This window comes from Triturus cristatus, chromosome 10, assembly GCF_964204655.1.
Source record: "Triturus cristatus chromosome 10, aTriCri1.1, whole genome shotgun sequence".
NCBI lineage: Eukaryota > Metazoa > Chordata > Amphibia > Caudata > Salamandridae > Triturus > Triturus cristatus.
The window spans coordinates 93,621,567-93,638,542 of record NC_140593.1 but is presented as its reverse complement, the minus strand read 5'-3'; the positions used below and the strand labels follow the sequence as shown (position 1 = coordinate 93,638,542).

At 48.6% G+C, this 16,976-nt stretch overlaps 1 protein-coding gene across 3 annotated transcripts in view; it reads right to left on the bottom strand.

The window, feature by feature from the left end:
- Nucleotides 1-16,976, bottom strand: part of UBE2E1 (ubiquitin conjugating enzyme E2 E1) — a 461,740-nt gene that overhangs the window by 20,741 nt on the left and 424,023 nt on the right. For all 3 annotated transcript variants that reach the window (XM_085630505.1, XM_085630504.1, XM_085630507.1), the window contains one exon: nt 10,213-10,345. In XM_085630505.1, the coding sequence (XP_085486631.1) occupies nt 10,213-10,345 (133 nt within the window). The remainder of the gene's footprint in view (nt 1-10,212; nt 10,346-16,976) is intronic.

The following is a 16,976-nucleotide window of genomic DNA, read 5'->3' as shown; positions in this document are numbered from 1 at the left end:
GACATTCCTGCATCTAGCATCCTCCCAGATGTTTTCTTAAAATGACTAATTCATCTATTTGGGGAACCACCAAAGCTTTTGAATCGAGCAAATATACAACCAGGTACAGCCCTGATCATTTTAGGAAAGTGTAAAGTTGCTTCAAATATTTGTTTCACAAAAGCTTAGATCTAGTTCCCATACTTCCACATTGCTTCTCTGTACACTTCCCTCCTTGTACTCTAATGTGGCTTCTATGCGCTATCGCTCTCAGCTGCTCAGAGTGAAGTATGTCTTCCTTAGGGCCCTAACAGGCAGTATGATTGTTCACCTCTACTCTCCACTCTCTGTGCACTAGATTATCCGTGCTCTTTCGTGGTTTGACATGTCGAGATTAAAATATGGGGCACGTGTCACTGTTTGTATTATCCTCTGCATCTCACACACTCATCTTTTGCTGCCCTTTATAACTAGTGTCTGTGCCAGCACTGCCACCCAAACCACAATCTGATGTTCACAGTAGAGCGCGCGCACACTTTCACGAAGTCATTAAAATAATAGGTCTTTCCGTATAAGGCATATAGGCCCGAAACACAGACGTGTTCTCCATCCGTGGCTTCAGGAGAGAGCATCTTTATAATTAATGTTGAAATTAATTTGCTATAATCTCCTTTAATCGCATTAACTTGTCTTTGGGGGGGGGGGGGGGGGCAGGGTGTAGCTCTTACCCTTTTCTTTGGATGCTAACAAATAATTCTGAGTTTCTGTGACTTTTTTGCTCCTGACCCATACTGCTGGCAATCTCTATTTTTCAAGTTTATGTTATGTGTATTTATAAAGCGCACCGTCACCTGTGAGGGAATCCTGGCGCTGAGCAGGCGCGTGTGCCGGGCCCTACCTGTGGCAGGCTGGTAATTCAAAAGCCGGGCCTTCATCTCACCTGTGAGGGAATCCTGGCGCTGAGCAGGCGTGTGTGCCGGGCCCTGCCTGTGGCAGGCTGGTAATTCAAAAGCCGGGCCTTCATCTCACCTGTGAGGGAATCCTGGCGCTGAGCAGGCGTGTGTGCCGGGCCCTGCCTGTGGCAGGCTGGTAATTCAAAAGCCGGGTCTTCATCTCACCTGTGAGGGAATCCTGGCGCTGAGCAGGCGTGTGTGCCGGGCCCTACCTGTGGCAGGCTGGTAATTCAAAAGCCGGGTCTTCATCTCACCTGTGAGGGAATCCTGGCGCTGAGCAGGCGCGTGTGCCGGGCCCTGCCTGTGGCAGGCTGGTAATTCAAAAGCCGGGCCTTCATCTCACCTGTGAGGGAATCCTGGCGCTGAGCAGGCGTGTGTGCCGGGCCCTGCCTGTGGCAGGCTGGTAATTCAAAAGCCGGGTCTTCATCTCACCTGTGAGGGAATCCTGGCGCTGAGCAGGCGTGTGTGCCGGGCCCTGCCTGTGGCAGGCTGGTAATTCAAAAGCCGGGCCTTCATCTCACCTGTGAGGGAATCCTGGCGCTGAGCAGGCGTGTGTGCCGGGCCCTGCCTGTGGCAGGCTGGTAATTCAAAAGCCGGGCCTTCATCTCACCTGTGAGGGAATCCTGGCGCTGAGCAGGCGCGTGTGCCGGGTCCTGCCTGCGGCGGGCTGGTCATTCAAAAGCCGGGTCTTCATCTCACCTGTGAGGGAATCCTGGATCTGAGCAGGCGCGTGTGCCGGGCCCTGCCTGCGGCGGGCTGGTCATTCAAAAGCCGGGTCTTCATCTCACCTGTGAGGGAATCCTGGCGCTGAGCAGGCGCGTGTGCCGGGCCCTGCCTGCGGCGGGCTGGTCATTCAAGAGCCGGGTCTTCATCTCACCTGTGAGGGAATCCTGGCACTGAGCAGGCGCGTGTGCCGGGCCCTGCCTGCGGCGGGCTGGTAATTCAAAAGCCGGGCCTTCATCTCACCTGTGAGGGAATCCTGGCGCTGAGCAGGCGCGTGTGCCGGGCCCTGCCTGTGGCAGGCTGGTCATTCAAGAGCCGGGTCTTCATCTCACCTGTGAGGGAATCCTGGCGCTGAGCAGGCGCGTGTGCCGGGTCCTGCCTGTGGCAGGCTGGTAATTCAAAAGCCGGGTCTTCATCTCACCTGTGAGGGAATCCTGGCGCTGAGCAGGCGTGTGTGCCGGGTCCTGCCTGTGGCAGGCTGGTAATTCAAAAGCCGGGCCTTCATCTCACCTGTGAGGGAATCCTGGCGCTGAGCAGGCGTGTGTGCCGGGCCCTGCCTGCGGCAGGCTGGTCATTCAAAAGCCGGGTCTTCATCTCACCTGTGAGGGAATCCTGGATCTGAGCAGGCGCGTGTGCCGGGCCCTGCCTGCGGCGGGCTGGTCATTCAAAAGCCGGGTCTTCATCTCACCTGTGAGGGAATCCTGGCGCTGAGCAGGCGCGTGTGCCGGGCCCTGCCTGCGGCGGGCTGGTCATTCAAGAGCCGGGTCTTCATCTCACCTGTGAGGGAATCCTGGCGCTGAGCAGGCGCGTGTGCCGGGCCCTGCCTGCGGCGGGCTGGTCATTCAAAAGCCGGGCCTTCATCTCACCTGTGAGGGAATCCTGGCGCTGAGCAGGCGTGTGTGCCGGGCCCTGCCTGTGGCAGGCTGGTCATTCAAAAGCCGGGCCTTCATCTCACCTGTGAGGGAATCCTGGCGCTGAGCAGGCGCGTGTGCCGGGCCCTGCCTGCGGCAGGCTGGTCATTCAAAAGCCGGGTCTTCATCTACTCGCAGAATTCAAGAAGAGTGACGGCGGCTCTGACGCGGAGTGGGAGGCCGTCCCACGCTTTAAGAGCGATGTAAGAGAACACCTGCCCTCCTGATCTGGGTCAGCATGGGGTGTGTGCGAGTAGGCGTCCTGCGGAGCAGAGGTGTGTGGATAGTTGGTAGAAGGATATGCGACAGTTCAGGTATGTGGCTGGATGTATGTGTGAGGCGGTTGAATCGAGTGCATGCATTGGGAGCCAGTTGAGTTCCCTTAGGTGTGGTGTGGTGTGAGTTCTGTGTGAGAGGTTGAGGATGAGTCTGGCTGTCACATTCTGGGTGGTTTGTAGTCTTCTAGTGAGTTGCCCGGCGATCCTGGCGTAGAGGGTGTTCCCATAGTCCAACCTGCTGGTGAATAGGGCGTGACTGACAGCTCCTGTCAACGAGTTCGACAACTAGTTTTTTTTTGTCACAGCAGAGCAGCAATGCCCCATGTCATGCAGCCCCGCCTCTTTACTCTAGGACTTGTATTACAGTCCACAAATCAATGGTCCGCCACTGGGGACAGGAAACCCTACCTCTCCACCTACAGGCACATCGTCTGAAGGCCCCACCTATCTGACAGGTGGTGCCCAGATACCTCGAGCACCCTCACTGGAACCCATTTCAACTGAAAAAAAAGCTCTGTTACTGGTGTGTGTTTTGATGACGAATCTGCAATTTCAACCTGTCTTTTATATTTTACTGGCTACGTTCAAAGTACTCAGCGAGAGCCTACAGAGAAGCCGAGAGAAAATAACCAAGCGGCGTGGAGGAAGCGATATATTCACTTCATGACCCAAAGAGGAGACACCATCTGAGCCCTGCGGGGATGCAAAGTTGTGTGTGAGCTTGAGCACACACTTCTCTCTGCAGCAGGTGTTCAACCCGCTGAGCTATACTCAGCCTTGTCTGAGGAGCTAGCTTCTGGACACTGGTGGAAGTGGGCGGGATCAGGAGGGCACGGCGTGCCCCTACTTCTTTAATTCCATAGACTCCGTTCCCCTACTTTTTTTTTATTTTGAACATGCGTCCCAGGATGGCAGAAATAGCCAAGGCCTATAGATAAGGCTCGGCGTTCGTGGCCGTTGGGGAAAATTACAGTGTCCACTTCTGCTCTGCCGCTTCAGCTGCCCCCCCCCCCCCCTTTTCTTTTCCCTCTTATTCCCTCTGTTTCTGTCTAGCAGCTCCTGCTAGGCAGCATATGGCTCGTCTAGTGCATAATTTAAATTGAGCCACATCCAAGTGTTTATAGCGGGGCACAACTGGGCTGTAGCTGAAGGCAGTGCGAGTTTCTCTCAGTTGGGCAGTAAGGGTGTTTAGTGGGGGAGAGGATGTGGCACTATGGTCAGAGCTGCCGAATTTGGAACTGGGGAACCAGTTTCAGCCTTCATGACTAGTCCCCCAGACCACTCTCCTGGGGGAGCACATTCTAATGCTAGACCTTAGAAGGTCCCGCTAGACTTTAGAAGCCTTGGTGTCTTAGCACCTGCACGTGGACCCTAGCCATGGCAAGTGTGGGTTAACCTTGAAGCCTTGTCCACCACTATCCATACTGATGTTCACCTCCAGTCTTGCGGGCAGGTCTATGGAGCAACAGTGACTCAGTCACTGAGGTCACAGGACCCTTGAGAAGGGTGGTGCGACCAGTGTCACCGCACCGGGCGAAGACTTTGGGTGGGAGCATAGTGTTTGCAAGTATATTATGGTTTTAAAAGCGCTTGCTGCCTCCTTCCTGGCTTCCAACAATTTTTGGCAACAATACAAATGTCATAACTCTGGTGATTAATGTTCTTCCTAGAGAGAGAGAGATAAGCGTTTTGTCTAGTGGAATTTTAGACTCATCGAATGGTAGCAGAGGGGGTTAATGAGCCTGCTGCAAAGAACATGTACCATGCAGATCACAAAGTGCACATAATGTAAATAGGTCAGTGGGTTACTGCTTTTGTCAGATAGATCCTTTTGTTTCTTGCAGTTTATTAGTTAAACTCCTAACAAAGAACAGTGAGCTATTAACTTTCATCAAAGAGCTGCATGCAAACTGCAAGGTATAGATTAGATTGTTATGGTTTTTCACCCAGTCTTTCATTATCCTAATGTTGCAAAAAGTGTTCTTTTGAATAGAAATCAATTCTGATTAATAAAGAGAACCCCCAACCATGGTATTAGGTTTTAGATTCTGAGTTTGTGTTTCTCCAGACCAATCACTATTAAACTATAGGGCCTACTAGTATGGTTGTCATGTGGCTCCTACACCTTGTAGTACTTGGTCCTATGTAACATTTTCTATACAGTGATTTACACGTACAATTGATTGTCTCTGTGTAATGTGTGTGATGTAAAGTGCTCTGACACCCTACAATGGTATGAGTGGCGCTGTAAATCAAATTAAATGCATCTGAGAGCGAGTGTGGTTATGGAGACTTGTGGGACATTGTTAAAGGGTGGCAGTGAGGTAATCTATATGGCGGAGGTGGTCATTGGGGGCACTAACAAACATAGTTGAACAGGGCGCCGCCAGCGCTAAAGCCGGCCCTGCCCTTGAGGCCAGTCCGCCTCAACCATTGACCCATTGGTACCTCCATTGACTTTGTTTCAGCAGTAGCAGCTGCAACTCACCACGGATCCGCAATGCTGGATTTGCACGTACACCAAACTAAGTTGGCAAACTTCACAGTCTCTCTGCTTCATTCACAAGCACTTTTAACATGTGCTACCTGCACTGGGGCCACTTCAATTATGCAGCAAAGGAGGACAAAATGATGCTGCAGTGTTGACTAAATTATGCAGCACCAAAACAAAGCTGCAGCGTAATGCAGTATATGTTCTGATATTTTATGTTTACATTTGTACACATGCTAACAGTCTCTGGAAAGATTTTGCCTTATTAGTACCAGAGTAGCATACAAATGCAGCAGTGAGAAAGGTGATCAGTCAACCTTTGCAAAGGGCCGTCCATATTTCTAGTAACTTTTGAACCGTTTGAGCTACAAACTATTTATTAGTTAAAATTGTCAGATTATGCAGCAGATCTGGTCTTATGTGGCAAATATGGCAGAGCCATAATTATATTGAAAAATGTGCAAACTAGGATATTTTGCTATTCATGTTTGAACTGCTCTTGTGGAAAAAAGGGAGGAGAAGTGCTGATGACAGAAACTCCATAGCTCAGACAAATGGCTTGTGATTCCACTTTTAAGCGTATTTGGGACATTCTGTGATTGGAAAAATATCCCACTTTGTGAATGTATTTTAATGTCGATAACTCATATTAAACCGTAAATAATTATGTGTGTCCATTGGTTGAATTAAATCACAAAATAAGCTGTAACTGGGCAGTGAAATGCCAAACAAATACTAAAAATTGGGATGTTTTGCCATTCTGGCCACACCTCTGACTCCGCCCTCTGATCCAATCCTCTGGTTATTCCCGCCCTCTGATTCTCCACCCACAGTTCCCCTACTTTCCCCCCCCCCCACTTTGACTACTGCTTCTGGATACCACCTCTGCCTGCGGCCGAGCCCTCAGACGGGGCCAGTCAAGTGCTCCTTGCGCTCTCAGACCCTCCACAGTGACCGGTAAAGTCACCCGTCTCAGGGTGGACGGCAGAGCTGGGAGCACTGAGCTCCACAGCCACGGTCGGACTCAGGGTGTCGCGCTGCTGCACCAGTAGTGAAGGGAAAGTCTCAGTATGTGACTAGTGTTGGAGTTTTGGCTCCTACGGAGGGTTCTTATGCTTTTTTTCTGGCCCCCAGCTAAATAGTAGAGATTGTGTACCACGCGACCGGCGGCCGGGTGAAGTACATTAATTAGAGCTTCAAGGGAAATGAATAAAGTAATCAAACTGTGATTGGTACAGAATATTCTTCGTAGATATTAAGCAGGTCCAGTCTCCAGGCAATAAGAATAGGTTTCACTGTTACCCTTTTTAGTTGCATTGGTGCCCAGCGTCATCAGTCTCGCGAATGACCGAAGGCTGAATGCGTTAACCCTCTGAGCTATTAGACTAATTCCAATCACTAACAATAAACAAACTACTAACCCTCGATTCTGCAGCGGCGTGCTGCCCGACGTAAAGCGCAACAGCAGCTCATATGGAGTTGTAAGTGCTATATAAATGCAAACACAGTACAAAATATAGCCCAGAATAATAGTCATACCATAACACTCAGGATTGGGCAATTAATTGTATGTCATACAGGCTGCAAAATAATTCCCTTTTGCTGCTGGACACTCTGACATGAGACAAAACGGCTATAGGCCATGTCCAACACCCAGTACTGTGCCAGTCCACAGCAAAAAACACACCCATCACCAACTGATCATGGCAGTCACAGAGCAACTGAAGAGATCTGTCGCATAATGCTGTAGGTCACATCTACCTACGCACTTCGACCATTTCTAAAAATCTCACAACGATAATCCGGGATGGGATGATATTCACTATGTCCATCCCAGCAGATCTCTCCACGTGTCTCCCGCCAACCTGTGTCTGCTCAGGGCCTTAACCTTTAAGCACCATCTCAGAATGGACCGCACAGGGCAGAAATCAGCTTAGTGGACAATGATCATAAGAAATATCACAGAGGGAGCCGCAGAGCTGCTCGAAGCTGCCAGCTTCCTGGAAACCATAAACTGCGTGCCTGTCTCTCACACATCTTCATCCATCACACTGCTAAGCGCTGCGACCATGATAACCACATCTGTGTGGTCCTCACGCGCAACACAGAAACACTCCCCACACAGGATCAAAACAAAGACAGCAGACCTCCAACCACACACCCCACACCGTGTAGCATCCCAACCGTGCAGGCAAGCGCTCTGGGGCCCCACAAAAGGGGTAGTAAGCGCTATATAAATATTACAAGACAATATGAGCTTGCATATGTGATCACAGAAACAATGACCAGGGCTTCAATGAGGCAAGATAAACCAGCCATTAAAGGAAGCCACCATTAGGTGGCGCTAAATTACAAGAAACCGAATTCTTTATTATTTGGGGGGATAGGGAGCGCCCCATTGACAATATGCTGTATTGTCTTGAGCACCGAAACTCCTTGCACAGACCCTGGGTGTAAAAACTACAAAGTAACTCCTTTTTCGTTTGTGTGCCCTGTGTATTATACGCAAACGCATAAAACAGATCATGTTAGCATAAGAATAGAGGGGTGTGAAACAGCTTTGCTTTTGGTACTTCGTAAAGCTAATGAAAACGTAGTGCCTAGAACCAATACATCTGTATGGAAGGTACATATACATGCCCTGTTTGTTAAGCACTAGCCCAGCCTTAAGTCTGCAAAGCACTGTATAGAATGAAAGAAAGATCCAGTCAATGAGTGACAGGAGGGGTAGCTGCGTCTGAAGAGGGACAGTCGAGTGGCACTACGTCATGATGCATCGTTCTTTTCATGAAGGTGTCTCGTTCCATTCACCATACAGTTAGGGGCTCTCCTAGAGGCCTTGTATGGCCCCTTCTTCAGCCTTCTCTGCACCTGAGCTCTGGCGAGACCAAGAGCCGGTCTATGATGATTCCAGGAGAGTTCTAGATTGGATTCCTGCCTTCAGCTCAGCTCCATTGTCCACACAAAATTGCATTGTGGTACTTGTAGTCGTTCCCCTCTCAGAGCATGGGAAGACTAGGTTCAAGAAGTGGACTCACAAACAACTAGCTCAGCCCTGGTTAGTGACCACACACCACCGGTGTCCCCGGTTCTTGTAACATTGTGTTTTCCCTTCACTGTTTACTTTCGGTTTGTCTCCTGTTCGTTGTGGCCCCTCCTTGGTTCCCAGGATCCAGTGCTCGAGTTGGTGACGTTCCCAGTGTAACATTCCGGGAAGCACTGTCAATCTTTCCGTCTCCTCAGGTCACCCAGTTGTCACCATGTAATTAACTGCTTAAAAGGGATAGTTATAAATTCTTTAAAATATACAGAGCGGGCCTTGGCTTCGCGGAAGTCTATTTCTCTCCCATCTCATGCTATTGGCTGACTGGTGTATCACTCCGCCTCCTGTGGAAAGCCTGAGCTGCAATGCATGAGGGACTATTTTACATGTCTGCACTGCAGCCACTGATTGCCCAGCTGGCCTCAGGCACAGGTCTGACTGCCATACTGTAGACCACCAGCAACAGATGCGTCCCTCCCAATGGCAGACCCATTTAATAAACCTTGGTATGGTCTAGTCTTCAGAGAATGATAGCAGGTACCACTCGACTTATGCGCGAGAGTCCCTCGGCTCTTAAAGAGGTACAGCCCCCAGCAGCAGCACTGTCACAAATAGTGGTTAGCCAGGGGTATGTCCGAGGGTGTACGTCTGGAGTTGAAAGTCTTTCTTTATATGAGAGCGGGACAGATCTGCACACAACATGTGGAGCTGTGAGGGGTGAGCGGGACACGATCACCATGTACAGGATGGGGAGACGGTGGCGGTGAACAGCCTCGCCGGGTATGCAAACCTGGTGCCTCAAAGCTAAAGAAAATGCTACCTTTTACCTTCTACTGTCGCTGCTCTCATTAATCCACACACTGCACTTCCTGTTCTGATGTCACTTCCTCTTTCAGGGGTGCAGAATAGTTCTCAAAATAGTGTGCAACCCACTTAAAGAAACTGCTCACACAATGTCCAAAAGAAGGCGAACCGGAACAGTTTACACACTGAGAAATCCCGGAAAAGTGAAAACATTTGTTGTAAAACTCTTTGGATGGATTCAGAATTAGCTTCAACTTCACAACTCATTGAGTGAGGAGAAAGGAATTGGAAACGGTGGAATCTCACTTTATTACTACTAGCTCCCTCTAAACTGAAAAATAGTCCAATTTTTATGTAGTGCCATAAACTAGAGTTAAACATTTAATAACTAGTGCTAATTTTGCCAGATAATGGGCGATGTTCAGGGCTATTAAATGATTTCCCCACAATCACACCCTTTTTTTTTTGTAAATACATTTTATAATCTCACCCTATTTATCAAATTGGAAAGCTGAAATGTAAACCTACCTCTCTTGTTTACAAAGTCCACAATTGCGACGCAGACAGCATACTGTACTACCCCAATCTTTTCATACAACGTGTGGTTTATAAGGCGTCATGTCTCTCAAATACTTGGTATGCATGTGCCTAAAAGGCTAACTGGTAATTCACCAAAAAACGTGCTTTAAATGGAAATATAGAAGTGCAGGTACTCACTAGAGTGCCTGTTTGCTCCTGAGAAGTGCCAGCACTCTCCCGCTGTATGTGTTTTAGCAGGGCTGACAAGTGCAGGTGCTCTCCCTTTCAAATTAAAGTGGTGCATGTACTCAGTACAGGACAGCACCTGCCCATTTACAGCACTGAACACAAACACATTTAACCGGCTGACAGGAGTCCATTGTTAAGCAGGCTGCCATGAAATATTCTATATTGGTCTAATTTTACTGAAAAAAAGGCTACACAGAGACCAAAATAATTTATTTTGGTAGCATTTTGGTTCATCTTAAGCAGCAAATGGCGAGTTTCGTACCTTTGGTGGCTTGAAGGGGTATTCTGGCGTGAAGGCGATGTCGAGGAAAAAGACGCCTCCTTCGTACACGGAGCCGGGGGGTCCGAGGATCGTCGACCTCCACTCGTAGATGTTGTCGCCTTTTGGACCCGCGCTGGAAAAGAAAATACAATACATTACTCTGAGGGTTTCATAAACCATCACCGGTTCACACACATGGACGTCAATTCATCAAAAAGCCAGGAGTAAGTAGCGAAACTGGGTCATACAAACTTTGACCCCCCCCCCCCATGACATCATAATGTTGACCCTGTGTCCCGTGCTGGGCCCCTCAGATGCCTCATAGCCATAGCCGAGGGGCCAGGGAAAGGAAGGGGGTGAAAACTACAGGACAGGGCGCTTAGAGCATTGTCAATCTCTGCTGCTGTCGCTGCATTGAATACCCCTGAGACTGGGGTAGCAAGAGTAGTGCCAGGGGCCATGAGGGGAAAACGAGGTGTAGGGCTGGGCATGGGCGAGCTGGGCCCAGGCCGCCAATACTCCGAGGGCGCAGCAGGGAGCTGCCTGGCTTAATGTCATTCCAACAGCACCTCGTCCATCCCCGTTCGTCTCAATGGCCCCCGTTGAAGACTTTGTAATCAGCCCTTAATGCACGTCAGCGTAATTGTTAGCACCCCATCAATCCTCCCACCTTCCTTTCCTCACAGCTCCTGCCACTACACCACAACTATCCCCCCCCGCAAAAAAAACAAGCATTGGCATAGCCAATAGGTCGCGCCTTTGGGACCTTATAAGTATTTAGTTATGCAGCACAATATCCTTACTGCGACAACATTAACTGTTGCATGGCTAAACACTTATATGGTTACAAAGGCGAGACCTATTGGCTATGCCAATGCTTGTTGTTTGCTTGAGCTGTAGTGTGGTCTGTTGCGACTCACTGGTCAGAAGCTTGCAATTATGTTTAAATGAGAGGGGCATGGCGAGGGAGCTGGGAGAGTGAAAATTAAATGAAAGTTAAAGAAAAAAACATAAGAGGACATGTGGGTGGCGCCTGGCTTGATAAACAACGTGTCCTGTGGAGCGTCATTTTAAAATCCTTGCTCCATTTCAGAATGACGGTTTCTATTTCAACTGTTTTTTCAATAATGGGACACCATGAGCAAAGTTACAAAACGGAACATCAACGTCGCGAGGGCTGTTAAGGAGGTGTATAATAAAGCCGATCTGCAAAGGAATGGAAGCAACAGGATTGGACAGGTGGGAGGAGATAAACAAGTGAAAGAAAACACAAGCGCTTGCGTGGAAAGCATAACGACAAAGAAATAAATTAGCGCTTCGCCGCATCCTGTATCGTGAAATCCAAAGGATGAACAGGTAGCGAGTGCATATCACTGAAAAAAAAAGAAACTCGTAAAGCCATGTCAAGATCGCAGCCTCTTCTGCGAACTTCTTCTTGGAATGGGGCAGCCAGCAGAATTAGGAAATGCTGCTTGTTTACCCAGTGATCTCCTAACAAGGTGCATGAGAAATACAAAATCGGGACAAGAACAGAAACAAGCAGGAAGTGGGATAAGGGAGGGGGTAGGGCACGTCGCGCGCACTAAGGGGAGAGAGGCACACAGGCTGGCAAATGGTGTGCACTTTTGCGGCCGCTTTGATGTTCTCAGTGGCCGCGTGGCTCACTGAGAACATTAAAGCGGCCGTGAAAGTGATCACGCAGGCTGCCAAATGGTGCGCGTGCCCGGCGCACATGCACTGTAGCTGGAGGCCTGAAAAGCCACTAGTTTGCACTTCCAAATCCCGCTTACTAAAACTCTCGCCAGAGCAGCGCTAAAGCGCTGGCTCAGGCATGACCTAAAAATTACCAAATGTTCTTTCCGCCCGGGTGCTGTCCCGCCCGGGTGCTGTCTGGTACTCTCTGCCCAGTAATTATACACTCCTGGTGCTTTTTATGCGAAACGTTAACTGCATCACCATTCACACAAAAAAAAAAAAAACAATGGAGCTGCCTCGTCATGCAACAGTCGATTAGTATAATTATATTAATGGAAGTTAACATCATGGCCACTGAAATTAGGCAGTTTTGAAGGTGCGGCGTTTTTTGCTAAATTATTGACGCATTTGCCACATAATCTATCAACTGCTGCGTAATCTGCAGACTTTACAGAAAAAAAAATGTTTCTAGCTCAAACTGAAGGTGATAAAAACGGCGACACATTTTCCCGCACAGTGGAAAGACCTTCACAAAGGTGACTGTTCATCTTTTAGTAACTTAATGCTGTATTTGGGTATTAAACCGGTACTATAAAGGGTAATATATTCCCAGAGCGAGTTACCATGTGTAAAACTGACAACCTAATGAAGTAATACTAGTTCAAAATGATCCTTGTTAGACCGGATAATTTCCCTTTTTTTTTTTGCAGCTTTATTTAATTAACTCTGCCGCATAATTGGAACCTCCCCTGCTGTATATTTTCAGTGCACCCCAGGGTAGCACACCATGTAAAAACTGCCACACTAAGAGACACATCTAAAGTTCATATCCACTTGTTCTCAATAGAGCTGGAATTAAGCTGGTTTTTAATCGCTTTCCATTTCAGTCCAAACAGGAGCTCGAGCGCTGTGAAATAATGCAATCTGACCACCATGACAACATCTGGTGGAGTGGGAAAGCTGAGATTAGATCTCGAGTCTTCCATTTCCGCAGCCCACAGCAATCAATACATCGCTCAGGAACAAGCAGTGCTCTGTGTGCTATCATAAAAAGCACACAGCCCTGCAGCTCCATCTACTTTGAGAGTCAGCATAAGTCAGCAGTGATACTCCAGCTGTCTTCCTATGAGGCAGCTCAGTTGGTTGGACACCTGCTGCAACAATCCGTGTGCATCTTCAGGTCACCGGCTTGAAGGACCAGCGCAGTCTCATCTTTGGAAAAAGGACCCAACTGAGTGGACTAAAACAGGTCATTCTTGAAGAGCCACCGCCTACTTTGGCCGCTTGCAGAGCACCTGAGTCAAAGGAAGTCAAGATCCCTCTCCTTCTGGAGGTCACAGTCCTGCAGGACCGGTCAACAGAGACCCAGGGGATCCTCCAGAGTGCCCCTCAGCAGATCCATCCTTCTACAGCCTCCCAGAGGGTGGGCGTGTGTGTGGAAGAGGGGGGGAAAGGAAGGGAGCATGGACGTCACTGGCCCTGGAGAAACAAGTCTTGGTTCCTGGGGCGCCAACTGAGATCAGAGGACCTGGAGTCCATCTCTGTAGGGGTGCAGCTGTCTCTTTCAGCTCGGCATTCCTCTGGTATCACTTCTACCACTTCCTGACTGTTCTCAAATGGCTCTTCCCTTGTGCAGGAGTTTAGTGGGGACGGAAAGTTCTAGAATCTGAGGCATCTCTGTCCCACCCTAACGTGACCAGTCACTCCACTCGTCTCAACCCTTCTGTACAGCATTTTGGGAATTTCCAAGATGACGCCTTAGGTGGTCTTATCTGAGAGCCTAAGCCCCGCTCTAACTGCCATTTATGTCTAGTTCCTTCCCTCCAAAACCTCAAAGGGTACCCCCTCATGTGACTCGCTCAGCAGTCTGGCTACACTTTTTAGGTCGAACCTAGCGCAGCGAGCATGCGCTGCCCTATGGGAGGCTTCTTGTGAGCACTCCAAACTTCCCCAAAAGTTCAATAAATTAGCTAGCCGAGTTTTGTTTTGAAAGTCTTAAAAAACTAGCAGTGCAGAGAATTATTACAACGCCGAAAGGCACAGTAGTTAGTACGAAGCAGGGATGGCAAACTAGAGGCAGCGTTGGGTGCTCGGCAGCACAGCTATCCTACATATGAAAGACCTCTCCTGATCACAAAGGAAGAGAAGCAAAAATCGCACTATTACATCCATTCCAAACCTAGAAGATTTGGTGCACAGGGGCCGGCATTTTTGTAGGCTGAAGTTGCACAGAGCTATGTAGCCAGCCTTTGCAGCACTTTGACCACAGCGACTTAACTTTTATGTAGTTCTTAATACCGGCAGACAGTCCGTTTCTAAGGATTGCCACATTTATTATAAAGTGGTTTATTTCTGATCACACTGTGATAACAAGTCGGCTAGCCGGGATTGGAACTCGCTGCTTGCTGCTTCTGCAGGCAATAACGTCATCAACAGACTACGCTTCCTCCCGTGAAAAAGATATTTGACATTCAAGTCACCTGGAAACTGGTTGAGATCCGGGGGCTTACTGGGAGCGGAACTGTAAGCACATGCAGGAATTTTGTCTGTGAAAAGGACAGGGGGAGGCGAACTGGGGTGTCCCTCCCCTAAGGGGAAGCAGTCAAATTCCCAAAAAAATCTGGGTAAGACGTCACATTACTTTCTAAATTCAATGCCTAACGTAATCAAACGACTTCAAACTACACTCAGTGTATTTTATGTTCCTGAATGTGGCTGTCGAGCACACTGAAGCATGCAGGGTCTGTGCCCAAGGACGTCACGCGGGCTTCTGCAGCCCCCTGCGTTGCAGGGAGGGGGAGACCCTTCGGGGGGACTCGATTGAGACCAAGCCCAATGAATATTGCTGAGGAATGGGAAACTCAGGAGCCCCACCTTATGGGAGGCCGGGGGTTGCTGGCCAGTGATGTCACCTCACTAAAGGCCAAGGGGATATTTGACAGTGTGTGTTTGAAAAGACCACAAATGCTGCCAGAACAAAAACATCACAATTACCCTTTTAGGGTTCATTCACTTTATAAACTGTTACGAGATTTATTAATGGGGGCGCTGCAGCGCTTCCTGCACCCCTAACTTCAGTACCACGGGTGAGTCTTCACGTCCTGATGTCTGTGCCTCCCTACCCCTCCCTCACCCACATTTCCCGTCAGCCTGTGCCATGATGCCAGAATCTTTGCCCCGCCCACATCTTGCCGTGGCCGTCTTGGCGCGTGTGGGCACCTAAGAGAAGAAAAGGTGACGTAGGTCATATCAGAAAAGGGATAGAAGTGAGCTCGCGCTAGGTTACTCAGCACCTGAAGTAGTAGCTTAATGTGCGAAGAGTTACTGCGCAGGTACCCGCTGCTTGGCCTAGTGTATCAAGAAACTGAGTTGCCAGAACTTAAAACAAGCATTGTCAAAGCCAGTAGGTCTGGTGTTAACTGCCAACAGGTCTCACTCAACCTTTCATCCTTCCAAAGTCGATGCTTTGAGTTGGGTAACAATAAAAATCTGTTATTTTAGCTTCAAGATGCCCCAAAGTGTGAAAGTGTGCTTTCCAGATACATATGTGGGTTTAAGTAAATTTTCCAACAAAAATCTGAGGTAGATCAAGATGACACTTGTAGGCCTTTAAGAGGCTTCTGGCAGGTAGAAGCGCTGACCATTGTGCTGTGCTTGCAGGATTTTTTAATAGGGTCGTTCAGTTGTACACGCTGCTCTACAACATAGCTTAAAGACATTGGCAGAGCCAACTGCTGTGGCTAAACACTTACAAGGTCCCAAAGGCGAGACCTATTGGCTATGCCAATGCTTGTTTTCTGTGGGGTTGAATTTCCCAGCCCAGTTGAAGTGGGAAAAGTAAATAGCACTCGCAGATTCAGTTCCTGGCTTCTCCTTTGCCAGGAGCAGTCCTATTGGCTAATGGTCCTACTGTGTGGGGAGGCCTTTGATTGGACCGCTGGCCAGCAGAGTAAATATTTGGTCAAACAGAGTAACTCGATGGCCTGAATCTTGTTAAGAGTCAGGTCAAAGAGAAGACGATGAATCTCGAAGTGCCTCACATCTGCGTTTGCTGTCCTGATTTACAGTATTATCGGTGTGTCTACAGTGTCTCTAAATATAACCATGGCGAAACTGTAGGTTGGTACAAATTTCAGCCACAGTGTATAACGCAGGGAAGCTAAGACACTTTTCCGTGGTCACTGTAGACGCCCATATTCACACTCTTGATGCTCAGTCACATTATAAGGCCTGCCCAGGTCAACACCAATCACAGACGGGCCCCTTCGGAGACAGGCAGGGTGTGTGCAGATACAGGGCTGAGTTAGATGGCGGTCTCTCACTCTCCACATGTACACGTACAAGTGTACACGTGTTCTTGTGCAACCAGCCCAGAGCCTCTTACTCCAGCTGTGCAGCTGTGGGCCTTATGTTAAAAGGAGGAGACTGGCAGTTAGCACTTCCAATCCATAATAACGAGGGTGCAGTGAGTGAGACTCCGGTAGCGAGACTCACGGCACACGTCCATAAGCTGGACAAATACACAATTATTAAAAAATGCTCTTTCAGCATCAGAATTCTATTAACTTGAACTGTATTTACTCGTTCTATTAATGATCAATAAACTCACTACGGCCAACTCATTTCGATCTTCAAAATGAGGGCTTCTTCAGGGCTAGTGTTGGTTGCTACCAATACCACGAGTGTGTCACATAATGTGTCATGAACCTGACTCTGGGGAAAGTATCTCAGGTTCCCAAACATTCAAGAGCCCCATTTCAAAATGTGAAGTGCACATGTATCCGCACGCGTGCTCATGATCCCGGACACATTGTGCAATACTAAATGGCACCATTTATGAGTGAACTCGACTGATATTCACGATCAGTACCTGGTGCTTCTTTGTGGTGTATTTTTCGGAACTACAAGGCTGCGGACAACAAGCCTTTCGGAGGTGTGCACACCCGTCAATAAGGGAACTCTTTGGATGGTGCAATTGATGACGCTAGCAGTTGTCTGATCATATTTTAGTATATTGTCCATAAACCAGGTAGCTTAAAAAGTGAAAAATCCAGGGGTGTTAAGTAGAT